The 14,187-nt window shown below is 43.7% G+C and overlaps 1 protein-coding gene across 1 annotated transcript in view; it reads left to right on the forward strand.

Annotated features, from left to right (window-relative positions):
* The first annotated feature begins 2,055 nt into the window (after nt 1–2,055).
* Stk3 (serine/threonine kinase 3) overlaps nt 2,056–14,187 on the forward strand; it is a 247,264-nt gene continuing 235,132 nt past the window's right edge. Inside the window, exon 1 of the mRNA XM_059246972.1 lies at nt 2,056–2,305. Coding sequence (XP_059102955.1) covers nt 2,280–2,305 — 26 coding nt within the window. The 5' untranslated portion in view covers nt 2,056–2,279. The remainder of the gene's footprint in view (nt 2,306–14,187) is intronic.

The raw sequence follows: 14,187 nt of genomic DNA on the forward strand, positions 1-14,187 counted from the left end.
TCGCTGTTTACTTACCCCTCTAGTCTTCTAGTGAGGTCATCTAAGGCATTCCTCTCAAGACAACTACTGACTTGCCTCCCTTGCCCTGCTCTCTCTAGGACTATGGGTTTGTGGTGGTTTGAATGAAACGGCTCACCTAGGCTCTACTGGCTCCTGGTTTTATCAGATTAGGAATGCATGCACTTCGGCAGACACCCTATAATTTCACTCATCAAAAGAAGCAATGAGGAGGGAGTTTCTTGGTTCTTTGAGTTGTAACTTGAGAGTCACCACAATCATATAGACATTAATGATAAGGAAGCCTGTATCCCTATTTCCCTGGGATTCTCTCCTTCTCCTAAACTCTGTATTTAAAATCTATGTTAAAATGGTCTTTTGATCAATTGTAAGTCTTCTTTGAGAAGCTTACACCTAGGCTCTTGACTGTGCTTTACAGAAGCTCCTAGAACATCTTCCCTGGTAAGTGTCGCCTGGATGAGTGGAGACTGGTTTCTACAGAGAAAACATCAAGAGAAAGTCTGTTCTCTTTACACCTTTGGAGTCACCAGGATTGTGTGGTAAATGCCTTTACTTACGCAACCGTCTCATGGCCCTGAGTTGACATTTTAATGACTCAGTTTTTGTAATTGTCATTGTCCTATCACTTCTGAACTGCCCGAGGTAGATCTTGAATAGATGAAGCAGGTATACAGCTGTGGACTACTGTTTCTTGTTCACAGAACTGGGTTGATACTCATTTTGACTAACTTTCACTTCAGACACAAGGTTCTAACCACTAAGAAAACCTTGCACAACTCTTCATTTAAGAATATTTTAATAAAAGCAAGCAAACTAATTTGTATAGTTGTGAGAAAGTGTATGTGTATGTATTTTAAGGCTAAATAGCATACAAACAAATGAATGTGTAAGGGGTCAAATTACAATGGGTTTGGGGTTGTTGGGGTGGGGAGGACTCAAGAAAGAAAGAGAGAGAAGGGAAGAAAGAAGGAAAGAGAGAGAGAAAGAAAGAAAGAAAGAAAGAAAAGGAAGGAAGGAAGGAAGGAAGGAAGGAAGGAAGGAAGGAAATTCTCTCTTCTTTTTCCTAGCACCATAACTGTGGTTGGTTTCCCAGGTTACCCAACAGGACACCTGGTGCTCTAAATTTGGTGCGGTGAGGGATCACTGCAGTGAATATTTTCTGTCATTCGACTGTAATTATTGTGCTCGTACACAATCAAAATCAACCAGAATTCCCAGAAGTATCTCAACTGCTCTAAGCTACAAATGTCAAACGGCTTGGTGGCTTGGGAAACATTAATAATAATAACTAATAATTATAAGCAGACTAGAGAGGGAAGTGTGGGCAGTTAGTTATACTTCAAACGGATTTACAAGATGATTGGCCTGTATCCTTGAGAAATCCAGAGAAATGAGTCAAATCTCAAGTGGGCCAGCGCCCCTCCTCCAGCCGAGCGGGTCTTGGGCGGGGAAAGCCTCTTCTCTAGCTCTGGTAGCACTGCCTCTTTCTCCGTTCTGGCTGTGCCTTCTAACGCTGCCTCTCTCCGCTAGTCCCTGCAGCGCCTGACCCCGCCCACCCTCCGGGCCCCGCTCGGCCCCGCCCACCCCTCCGGGCCCGCTCGGCCGGGCTCACTCTTTCCCCGCTGCCCCGCCCACTCTCTCCTTGCCGCGCTTGGCCCCGCCCATTCCCTCCGGGCCGCTCTCGGACCCGCCCACTCTCTCCGGGCGGCGCTCTGCCCGGCTCAATCCTTCTGGGCTGCGCTCGGCTCCGCCCACTCTCTCCCTGCTGCTCTCGGCCCCGCCCACCCCTCCGGGCCGCGCTCGGCCAAGCTCTCTCTTTCCCGGCCGCGCTCGGCCACGCCCCCTCTCTCCCGGCCGCGCTCGGCCCCGCCCCCTCTCTCCCGGCCGCGCTCGGCCCCGCCCCCTCTCTCCCGGCCGCGCTCGGCCCCGCCCCCTCTCTCCCGGCCGCGCTCGGCCACGCCCCCTCTCCCGGCCGCGCTCGGCCCCGCCCCCTCTCTCCGGGCCGCGCTCGGCCCCGCCTACCCTCCGCTGCTTCAGCTTCCCAGCGGCTCCAAGCGCAGGCCGCGGCCGAGGGGCGGGGCGGCCGGGAGGAACCGCGTCCAGGAGCGGGAGGGAGATCCGCCGCGGAGTGACGGGAAAGTTGGTCCGAGTTCCCGGGAGTTTCCCGGTGTGCTCCCCCGCGTTCGGCCGGCTGCTCCCAGGCTGCTTTCCTCCCTGCCGCCTCACGGTCTACTCGGCCCCTCTCTCTGCCGCCGGCCGCCATGGAGCAGCCGCCGGCGCCCAAGAGGTAACGACGGCGGGAGCGGGATGAGGACGGAAGCCGCGGGGCGGGGGCGGCTAGGCCAGGCCTGCCGCGACCCTGTCCCCGCCTGCCGGGCGCCGAGCGGAGCCTGGCCCAGTCGCCCACGGCCCGGCCGCGTCCTTCCGTGAGGCCCGGGGCCCCGAGGGGACGGCTCGCGGGGCCTGGCGCGCGGCAAGTTGAGTGGCCAGCGCTGGGCTCCCCGCAGATCGTGGGGTTAGGAGGGTTGGAGTGGCAAATTCACGAAGCCTGGAGACTTAGGACGAGGACATCAGTGCACGCTTTTCCTTCTTTCTCTTTTTTTTGGTCAAGTGGTTTTAATATAGTGGTTTTAATATAATAACCCTTCACCTTGAGAAGATGGATTGATTATTTACAGTTTAAGGAATTAAACATTCACGCAGAATGCAAAACATTATGGACATGCTGCAATGACAGGTGTTTCTCTCCCCCTCAAGTTCTAAAGAATTTATGGAGGCAAGACAGGAGGAATGTTAAGTCAGAACCCCTCCCTCATAGAGTTCTGCATGTAAAAATAGTGGTACTTTGGTATGCTGTGTATTGTTTATGTTTAGTCTTGGACATATTGGTTGGATATGTGTACAGCATGTTTGAACTAATAATTTCAGTGATCTTAGGAAGCTAAGTAAATGCCCACTGATAAAAGTTCATAATGTGTACTCCCTGTGCCCCAAGAATGAATCAGTTAATTGTTTGATGTTGGATAAGACATTTAACCTCACTTTTTCATTTTTAATTTATGCAACTCTCTCTAAGAGAGTGTTGTGGTGAAGATTAAAGACTTCATGTGCTTTGATAGCTAGAGATCTTTAAATGGAAACTGTTTGGCTCAGGAGCATGAACTAATTAAAAAAGGTAGGGACTTTGAGAATGGTTGTGAATTGTGTGATTAGATATGTGAGCCTGGGGGCCTGGAAACCATCTGTTCACGTGCCAAAAAGGGAGATTGTGAACAGGTTCTCAGAAGGGACAGGCTACCGTCAGAGTCCTGGGAGCATGTCAGTTGATGGATTGTTTCTAGCATGTTGGTGGTGTTTGTCATCTAGTATTCACTGGGCACTCCCCTCCCTTCAGTGACAGAAGAAAATCTGAAACTTATTTTTTCTTTCTGCTTTAGAAGGGCAGTGGGGGGGGGGGTGTCTGAGACCATGGCGTAGGCCAACTTGAATGACTGAATCGAAGTAGAACCTCTTTATTGATTAGCTCTACTGTAGGTTATCAATTTCATTATGGCTGTAAGATAATACATGTACTTGATGAGACATCAGTGAACCTGGACAATCAGAAGTTGTGGGTGATAATTCCATAGTGATTTATACTTTACAAAGCAGTGGTTACAAATAAAAAGACTTATTTTTAACTTTAAATTTCTTCAGAGACTCATCACTTTAATCTAGAAATGCAATTCTTTTAGCTCTTTTTTCCCCTCCTCTCCTGGGTTGCCCAGTTTGGCCTTGAATGCCTGGGTTTAAGAGCTCCTGCCTTAGACTTAGGAGTAGCCGAGACTAGAAGGATAGTTCTTGCTCAGGAAAGCAAATTTTAAAAAACATTACATTTTGTTTGTTTAGTGTCTCTGCCTCCCACCCGTGTGTGTGTGTGTGTGTGTGTGTGTGTGTGTGTGTGTGTGTGTATGTGTGTGTGTATGTGTGTGTGTGCGTGTGTGTGTGCGCGTGCACGCGTGTGCGCGTGCTGGTGCACTCTTGTGTGTGGAAGCCCATGTCTTGTGTGGAAGTAAGGACAACTAGGGGGAGTTGTTTCTCGCTTTCACCGTGTGCGTCCCGGGGCAAGTACCGTCTGGCTTGGTGGCAAGTACCTTTACCTGCTGGGTTATTTTGCTGTCCTACCAGAAAGGCATTTCTAAAAAGCAAAAGATATGGGATATGAATCTTTTATATCTTAGGATCTTAGTGTTTTTCATAGCATTTTCAAATTCATAATATTTATCCTCATACCAGCTCTGTGGAGCAGGTTGGGTTACAGAAAAGTCTTATTTTATAGATGAAGATACAGCACGTTTGCCAAACAGGAGCCTGGGAGTTACCGACAGTAAATTTCTGTGTTGCTCTTCTGATCTTTGTTGTCTAACAATAAAGTGTATCTACCGTTTTTGAGATTGTATTGTTGCCAGGAATACATTGTGACTTAACATTGGGTCTTTTTCCCTGAGACTCATTAGGTTAGTTTTTCTGTGTAAGTGTCTGTGTACTTGTACGAAGTGATGTAGAAGGCTTATGTACCTCATCTGCATGGTCGGCCATTGACTGATGTTGTTTTTACTCCTGTCCTCTTTTGCTCCCAAATAAGTCACACATGGAGGCTTATTCTTAATTATAAATGTCTAGCTTTAGTTTGGCTTGTTTCTTGCCAGCTTTTCTTAAATTATCCCATCTACCTTTTGTCTCTGGGCTTTAACCTTTCTCTATTTCTCTATTTCTGTATTTCTTTTCTTTCCTTCTTATTCCATGTCTGGCTGTGTGGCTGGGGTATTGGCCCCTTCTTTTCTCAATCCTTGATCTCTCCTTCCAGATTTCTTCTTCTATATATTCTCTCTGGCTGCCAGCCAGCCCTGCCTATCCTTTTTCCTGCTTTGCTATTGGCTGTTCAGCTCTTTATTAGACCATCAGGTGTTTTAGACAGGTACAATAACACAGCTTCACAGAGTTAAACAAATGCAACATAAAAGAATGCAATACGTCTTTGCATCATTAAACAAATGTTCCACAGTGTAAACAAATATAACACATCTTAAAATAATATTCTACAACAGACTGAAACATTATTATGTGATGTGGTTGGTACATACCCTCCTTTAGTTAGTTATTTTGAAAAATAGTAATTCTGACCCTATCACTTACTATGCTAGTTCTAAATTTAAATGACTTCACTTGTAAAATATATCATGGGAATTAAGTGGGCTCATATGTAAAGCACTCAGTGAAGTGTTTCATGTATGTTTGGTACTGTGTTATTGTTAGCTTGTAGTTGACTCATAAATGACGCTCAGAGAGGTTAAGGAACTTGGTTAAGTAAGAGCACCAGAATCCCGAGTCTGATGGTCTGCAAAGGTGCTTATGCCTTTATTGTGTAGAGTGGTACTTTTTATAATTCTGTAATGTAGTGATTCTCTTTTCTGCAGCTTTCTGGACCCTCTGCCCACTTTTTCTTAGTCTCAGTAGGAGTGCCATGTATCCTTTCTGCCTGCAGCAGCACTACCTTAACATTCAGATGTATTTTCATGTGGTATGTTTGTTGCCCTTGTCCAAGCCCATGTGATCAGTTGCTGCTGCTCAGCTGGCATTTTGATTTTTTCATGTGAGCCTTTATTATTTCATCTAGTTTGCCATTAGGTCCTACCAACATTTCCATGAAAAAGTTTGTGGATTAGTTTTTTCTCTCCACTTCTCATTTGTGAGATGACTTCTGTATTTCAAAGTGACGTGCCACACTTGAATTGCAGTAGTGCCTCCTAACTGGCCAATTGTGTGTTGTACTTTTCAGAAACTGTTTAACAGTGGAGACATTTAATAGCTGAAGGGCTGTGTTTGGGGTAGTGGGAGGGCATGGGGCTGCTTCTAGACCCTTGCCCCTTGCTGTCTTGCAGATCCAGTACTCCCTAGAACAGCTTGCTTTAGTTGGTCCTGCATGTAGCTTCCAGTTTATTTTGCTAAAATATCATTGCAGTCATGCCTTTCCCCTCCATTAGAGATACAGTATCGGGTGGGGGTGGGGGTGGGTGGGTTTTGTCATGGAGTCCCCAGCTTCTTCTTTTACCAGTGACCAGGTGAATCTGGCCTCATAAAGCTTTCCTGCTGTTCTTTATTCAGGCTGGAGGCCATGAGTGCACCCAGTTTTATTTTGGTTCATGCTGTTCCTTTAGAAGAGTTTGTGTTAACTGGCTGTGGTGCATGCCTGTAATGCTAGTACACAGGCTGAGAAGGGAAGATCACTATAGATTTGAGGCCAGCCTGGGCTATATAGTGAGTACCTGGCTAGCCTGGACTATAGAGTAAGACACTGTCTCAAAAAATAAAATAGAAAAAAGAGAAAGAAAAGTTTGTTATTGCTATTATCATTATCATCATCATTTATCACTTTCTTGTCCATTTTATTCTTCTATCAAGGTCTGCTTCATAAAGTGTCTTCTCTGGGTATTTCTTTCTACCCGAGCTATTTCTCAGGGTTCCTAATGTGATGCTCATTTGATTATGTGCTATATCCTTTTTGTTCTTTTTTTTTTAGTTACAAAATTTTAGGCATCCAAAACTTAATGAGGACTAATTTGATAAGTATTTAAGCATCAGCACCTAACTTAAGACGTAAAATATTCTGAATATGTTTGAAGCCCTCCGTGCGTGCGTGTGTGCGTGCGTGCGTGCGTGCGTGCCTGCGTGCGTGTGTGTTCTCTGTTGCATCTCCTTCTTTCCAGAGGATGGCCACTATTCTGATGTGGGTATTTGATCTTTGCATACATGCCTTTATAAAACATGTGAACATGTTATGTAGCCTTGTCATTGATTTTGGATTTTCCTTCTTTTGCTATCATTCTTCTCTGGGAGCTGGAGAGTCTAGTGTGCAGCCAGGTTTTAGAGTCACAGTTCAGGATTCCCAGGCCGTCTTGTACAGCAACTCTCATTCTCAAATTCATGGATTCAGTGTTCTAACAAGTCTTGTGTAGAACAGAGGCAGTACATGTAGCTGCCCCTATCATTTATTTCAGGTACCACATGGTTTCTCGATGCCCAGATTTTAAGTGTTGTCATACTGGACTTTAGAAACGTAAGAACTTTGGTTGTTGGCAGTATATGTAGTTGTGTATAATTCTTGTCAAAGTGAGGATAGATACCCTTGCCAGAGAGACCAAATGGGTCTTGTTCTTCAGCCATATTTACGAACGACAGTTATGTAAAATTATAATTAACTGATTGGGGAGTAGTAGAAAAAAGTCGATGTGCAGCAGTGAAGACATTGGGAAAGTAAGTGAGCAAGCTATTGAAGTCTGCGTTCAGGATTGGTAACTTCTTTGATTTAAGCTGTAGTTAGTTAAGCTGTAGACATTAAAGAGATGGTAGCAGTGAGTAGTTTGGGGGAAGTAAAGTTGAAGTAAAAGAGTTAGGGATTCAGAGTGTATTTATGTAATTGAAAAATGAAAATAATCTTAAGTCAGATATTTCTATTAATGGCTGAAGTTGGAAATTGTTGTATGGACTCAAAAGCAAAGATAAAGAGGAATCAGTAAAAAGTATTCATGGTTTCCTTAGCATGAACTAGCTTGTGATATCTGTGTGCCTGATCCTGGGAGTTAGGAATGTAAATTCATGGCAGAGAAGTCTGAGCGCTGTCAAGACAGTGTGAAGATGTTGTAGTGAGAGAATGGACTTGTCCATCTTCAGAACATATAGGTTCTTGGAATGATGGAAGCAAAATTCTTGTGTCCTGGTGTATAGATTCACCAAGTGAGGGCTAGAGTTGTCTTTGATGAACTTTGAGAACTCTTAAAAAGTAAAGTAGGCAGCTGACTTAGGGAGGAGTTAGGCAAGTTTCCACCATAATTTGATTTTAGTCTACTCAATTCTAGTTTTTGTGGCATGGGGGAATCAGACCCCAGAGTCTCATCTATACTGGCACGTACTTGTGCTAATCTATACTCACAGACCAGAAATGTTCAATTCTAGAACCAGACAAGTGAATAAAACAGACTTTCCCTTTTGGAGAGGACTGTGACAGTAGAGTATGGAACACTTCCAGGGGAGCAGACTTCAGCTGCACATTGGATAACAGGCAAACCGCTTCTCTAGGTGATTTTGAGTAACGATTTGTTTATCTGTTGTTCTTTAGGAATGAGGCATAGGACTTATAAGTACTGAAGTGTTTGTTAGAAATGTAAAGGAAAAGGTTTGTGTGTGTGTGTGTGTGTGTGTGTGTGTGTGTGTGTGTGTGTACCAAGCTAGATTGAAATGATCTTTTCTGAAGTAATCTGTCTTATGTGTTTATTTGTGTGAGTTATAGACACACACATGTACTTGCACATGTGGGAGCCAGTTATTTTCTCCCACTGTGTAGGTCCTGGGAATTGAACTCAGGTTGTCAGGCTTGGTGGCAAGTGCCTTTACCTGCTGAGCCATCTTTCTGGCTTTTTTTTTTTTTTTAACTAATCTAAATGTTCATTCTGAAAAGCTTTAATAAATGGTATATGTATTTTAAAGTAAGTTTATAAAATAACAGATTTCCCTAAGGCTCTCTGGTGTTAGGAATCCCTCCTCCATCCCTCTCCCTTCTTCCTCCCCTGTTAAGTTCCTCCCCCTCCCAGCACTGTGGCCCACTCTCCCTTCTCCAGAGCTCCTTCCCTCTTTTCTTGTCTACTTTCCTGGCTTCTATGATCACTCCAGTTTGTACACTCAAACCTGAATATCGAGCTAAGATCCATAAAGAAAAGGGAATATGTGGTGTTCATCTTTTTTGGCTCTGTATTACCTCACTTAGTATAATATTTTTCAGTTCTACCCATTTACCTGAAAAATGGTGATTCCATTTTTTCTTTACAGCTGAATACAACTCCATTGTGTATATATACCACATTTTCATTATTCATCAGTTGATGGACATCTACATATAACACACACACACACACACACACACACACACACACACACACATATACACACAGTTTAAATGGAGTTACCCCACAGGGAGGATAATGTTCCCCCAGAAACTATAGACTATTCAAAGAAACCCCAGTGCCAGGCAAGGAGTAACTTCTTTTTAGTCGTTGATCAGGGGTCCAAGAATGTAATTGCCTGCCCCCCATAATCTCATAGGGAGTGGCACTATTAGTAGATGTGGCTTTGTTGAAGTGGGTACATCCTTGTTAGAGGAAGAGTGTCACTGTGGGGGTGGGCTTTGAGGGGGCTATGCTCAAGATTGTCACTCAGTGTCTGAGACCACATCCTGTTGACTCTCAGCATCTTCTCCAGCACTGTGTCTTCCTGCATGCTGCCATGCTCCCCGTCCTGGTGATAATGGACTGAACCTTTGAACTCTGAGCCACTCCAGCAGTTTTTTTTTTAAGTGTTGCCATGGTCATGGTGTCTCTCACAGCAATAGAAACCCAAACTAAGACACCTCTCAAACAATATAGGCATTGCCCTTGCTCTTGCTTCCTTGCTAGAACTTGAAGTAAGACCCTATTGCTGAAGGCACCACACCCTCTGGTCACAGGACTTTGAGAAATCAAACTGGTATTGACCTGGAAGCTTCCTTCTGGAGGGCTGTCCCTCACAGGATAGAAGGTGCTATGCAGGCTGCCACAGGAGAAGAGTTATTAACAGTCCTACACAGCTATAAAGCCTGAGAACCGTGACAATGACCTGTAGACAAGATACCCTAACAGTGCACTAGTGGCAGTTCTGTCTTGGGGTACCAACAACTACCTAATTGAATTAGCACCTGCTCAATAGGAGAGAAGTCATGCCTGGTGCTATAAACCTGGTGCTAAGCACCCCAGGCTGGAGAGGCTATACACCCTAGAGAAGAACCTATTACTATCATTTTCCCAAGTTAATATAATTTCCAAACTCTTTCTAAATACTTATCCTTGTAGATAGTTGCCATTTTCACTCCTCACCAAAGAAGCCACATTTTTGCAGCAAGCAGATGGAGGCTGTTACAGAGATTCACAACTGGTCACAGTTGTGGTTCACACTACAGAGGGTAGGTGACTATGGAGTACTCAGCTTCAAATGGGACATGTTTAATACAACTCCTGCACCTAAGGCTCAGGAAATATCGTGAAAGGGGACGGAGAGGACCAGATGACAGAGAGGACTGCTGAGAGTGTCTTCTGGACATGATAACAGGATGCTGTATTATGAACTTTGAGCAGCATGATTACCTGCATAAGGCTTGCATGAGACCATACCTGCTGACATGTCAGCATGGGTGGAGCAAGAGCTCACAAGGCCCCATCCCTAGATGAAAAGTTGTAGATTGTCAAGAGCCAGTGATGGAGGGTTTTCCTCAGGAACAAACTCAGTGTTAGGTTGCCCAGCCCTATGAGATCAACCCTAAACACATAAGGGCAACAACTAATTAGATTCATTAGGTTGTTTGTGCATTATATGTGTCTAATATCTATATGTAATATATATAATCAATAATAATTACAGAAGAAGAGGTCATAAATTTGAGAGAGGTAATTGGAGGTTGGGGGAGGGAGAGGTAGAAATTATGTAAGTACAATGCACTTATGTATGAAATTCTTGAATTAAAATTAAAAAGTTTAAATTGAATACCTCTTTGGATTGAAAGGGAAAAAGTGAATAGTTATAATTTGAAGAATTAAGAAAACTTAGTTTGAAAGAAGTCTGTTTAACTAGAGATGTCACATCAAGTCACCATACATTAATGACTTTCAAAATACATTTTTTGAAACATGAATACAGAGATTCCTCTGAATGTATGTGTCTGTATCTCAAATAGAGGTTTTATGAAGTATATTGTTTTCCGATTTCTGTTTTCTTGTTTGTTTCATTTAAAAAAGATGGTCTTACACCAAATTATTTTCGTGATTCACTAGTGAATTATGATTTACAGTTTGAAAAAACGTGGTTGGTGTGAATTTTAGTGATTGTCAGGGACTGACTTCATTACCATCTCGGCGTACTTGGTAGAGATGACGACATTAACGGAGACCCCCAGACTGGTGCTGCTGCCATGACTCATAGATGCTGTGGAAACATCTTTGGAGATTTTAGAAAGGGAAAAGTTGGTGGAGACCGAGGATACTAATATTAAAATTACTGTTTGGGGAATAATTCTGTGTGCCCAGTTAAAGTATGGGAAATGTGAAATGATGATCTGTGATGTTTGACAGTTCACACCACACAAAAAAAGTGTGATGTGTGCAGTTTGCTGTGAGGCAAAGGCTCATTTGTCTCCAGGTGTGTGCTGGGAAACACCCAGCCATAGAGACGATGGCCTCAGTTTCTGACTCTGTAACTATGAAGGCTCTTTCCATTTTCCTTCCCAGAGAGAAAAGCTCCAAGCTTCCACTTTGCTGTAGTTTTAGTTGTCGCGTGTGTGTTAGGATTATTCTAGTTTTAAGAGGCCCATAGTTCTTAGAACCAAGAGTCTATATTTAAAACATTTTCTTCTAATAACATTATAGCTTCAAGTTGAATGAATGGAAGCAGCAAATATGGAAAGAGACATGTCTGAAGTTATGTTTACTATGTGTTATGAATATTAAAGTTCAGATTACTTGGAGTTTTGAAAGTACCTCAAAGATTATATCTTAAAAATTAATTTCAGAGGAAAATGAGGGTTGCCAGAATGATAACTGATAATTAATTGATACAGTTAGCATTGCATTGGGTTCTGAATTAGTCTGTGGATTCCTGTGACATCTTTGTAAAAAGAGTGAATTGAATAAAATTTCCAGGAATCAGAATGCTGATGCACACAGGTGTATTGGGCTCCAAGGATGGAAAATTTTTGTATTAAAACACAGAATATCCTCTGTCCAGGTCACTTTGGTTCTCTGAAATCATCAGACCAAGCACACTATAATTAGAAAGGAATGCAAGTTGCCCTTGTTAAACTTCATTGAGTGATTATATATTTGAGGAAGACAGATGGAAGATAATAGAAAATTTCCTGAATTCTGTCTCTTGAGTCATGTAATATGTTGGTTGTTCCTTCTCCCATTTCTTGTAAAAACTGGTTTTCTTAGTGATCACTCACTGCTTATGGCTTTCAGACTTGGCTTCACTCATATGCTTTTTATTCATACATTTAGTAATTATTTATGATTGCTTTCCAAGAGCCAGCTGCTAAGTATATTGGCAAATGAAAGAGATGAGTTTGTCTGCATATAACATATACTCTATTGGAGCATGAGCTCTGGGAGCTGGAAGTAGCGCGCATACACACAAAGGGCTGGAACCTTTTTAGGGAAGTGAGAGGAGGCTTTTCTGATGGGGTGAGGTGTAGGCTCCAACAGGACATTGAGAAATTCAGTTGGAGGGAAGTGGTGGTGGTGGTGGTGGTGGTGGTGGTGGCGGTGGCGGTGGCGGTGGTGGTGGTGGCAGTGGTGGTGGTGGTGATGGTGGTGGTGGTGTGGTGGCGTTGTTGTTGTTGTTGTTGTTGTTGTTGGTGGTGGTGGTGGTGGTGGTGGTAGTGGCAGCACAGAATGTAATTCAGCTAGAGGAAAAGCTATGAGAATGCCTGAAGGGGGATTGAAATGAGGCCGTTATGGCTGGGTTAGAGGATGGGAAAAAGTGGTTGGGGATGATGTCAGAGACAGGGGCAGAGTCAGGGATGCCAGTGATGGAAGGAATGTGGATTTTAGCCAGGGTGTTGTGGGCTGCCATTAAAGGTTTGAATGGGGGTTTTAAGCAACTTCACATTTTAAAAGACCATTGTGTTTGCCCTGGGTAGACCATGGAGGGTTTATAATAAAAGCACAGGGCTGGAGAGTTGCCTTAGCAGTTAAGAACACTTCATGCTCTTGCAGAGGACCTGAGTTTGGTTCCTAGCACCCACATGGCAGCTCACAACTGTCTGAACTCCAATTCTAGGCTATCTGACTCCCTCTTCTGGCCTCTGTAGGCACCAGGCATGCACACAATGTGCATGCATATATATGCAAGCAAAAACACTCATGAAACATAAGAATGCACACAGAGAAACAGGCTATTGCAATAATTCTTGAAACTGGTACAGTCAGTGGAGAGAGGAAAAGTTACATTTTGGATTTAGAAATGAAGTACTATGTGTAGTGAATGAAGCAGGCAGAGTAAACCCTGACTCCTTGTTTGTGTTTGAGCAACTTGGAAGCCGGGTTTGGGGTTGTGGGAACTAAAAGAAGAACAGGGTTGGGTGTAATCTCTGTCTTAGAATTCCACATTGCCAGAAAAATGATTTGTATGAGTCTGAAGTGTGATATTAGGGGATTCCTTCCGAAGAGGAAGCAAGTAGGTAGGCAAAGATGGGCACCAGCTTCGTCTCTTTGCTTCTTGTTTTAACCAGATTGAAGAACAGAAGCGTACCTAACTTGTTTTAGGTGTTCAGATGTGATGGTGACCTGCTGTTGAAAAGTCTCTTCACTGCGGTGTCAAACACTGGCACAAAACAGACATACTGCTCGGTGAACTGATCCAGGACAGACGCAGCTGTAATAACCAGAAGCACTTTTCCCACAAAGAACATTGTCTTGGCATTCACAGAATAACCTGTACTTACGGCGGGAACTGCCCCTTTCCCCTTTTAGCCCTCTGTCCCTTTTCTCAGTGAAGACTTGAGGTTGTTTGAACTGTAGGTTCTCACAATCTGTTTTTCTGATTGCTTACTCAGGGTTCAGTCCGACTGACTGTTTTGTGCTCTATATTTCCAGCAAATGGGAGCTGGATCCAGAGATGGATCGGGCTCAAGTTGGATCACTTAGGCATTGTTATAGATGGGGTTTGGCATGACCTTAGGAGCTTCTCAATGTCTAATTGTCTCCCAGTTTTTTTTTTGGGGGGGGGCAGCAGCTGCTAATGGTTAGTGTTTATTTCTTTTAATTTATTGGGTGCTGCAGAATGGTGAAAAATCTGTCTGGACCATTTTGATTTCATTTGTTACTCAGATTGTACTTATAAGCCACTTCCTCTCACTTTGTTTGGTTCCCAGTGGTGTCATTTATACAGGAACACAGAACAAGTGCTTGCTTCTTTCCTGTTACTTTCCCCGCTTTGAGGTAGTGACTCAGTTCCCTTCTTCTTTCACAAGGGACAAATCTGTCTTTGTCTTAAGTGCCATTGAGGGGAGGTGGACTTTTAGCCTCTGCAGTTCCATCCTTTCTCAGTCTTCTC

This window comes from Peromyscus eremicus, chromosome 20, assembly GCF_949786415.1.
Source record: "Peromyscus eremicus chromosome 20, PerEre_H2_v1, whole genome shotgun sequence".
In the NCBI taxonomy this organism is placed as follows: Eukaryota; Metazoa; Chordata; class Mammalia; order Rodentia; family Cricetidae; genus Peromyscus; species Peromyscus eremicus.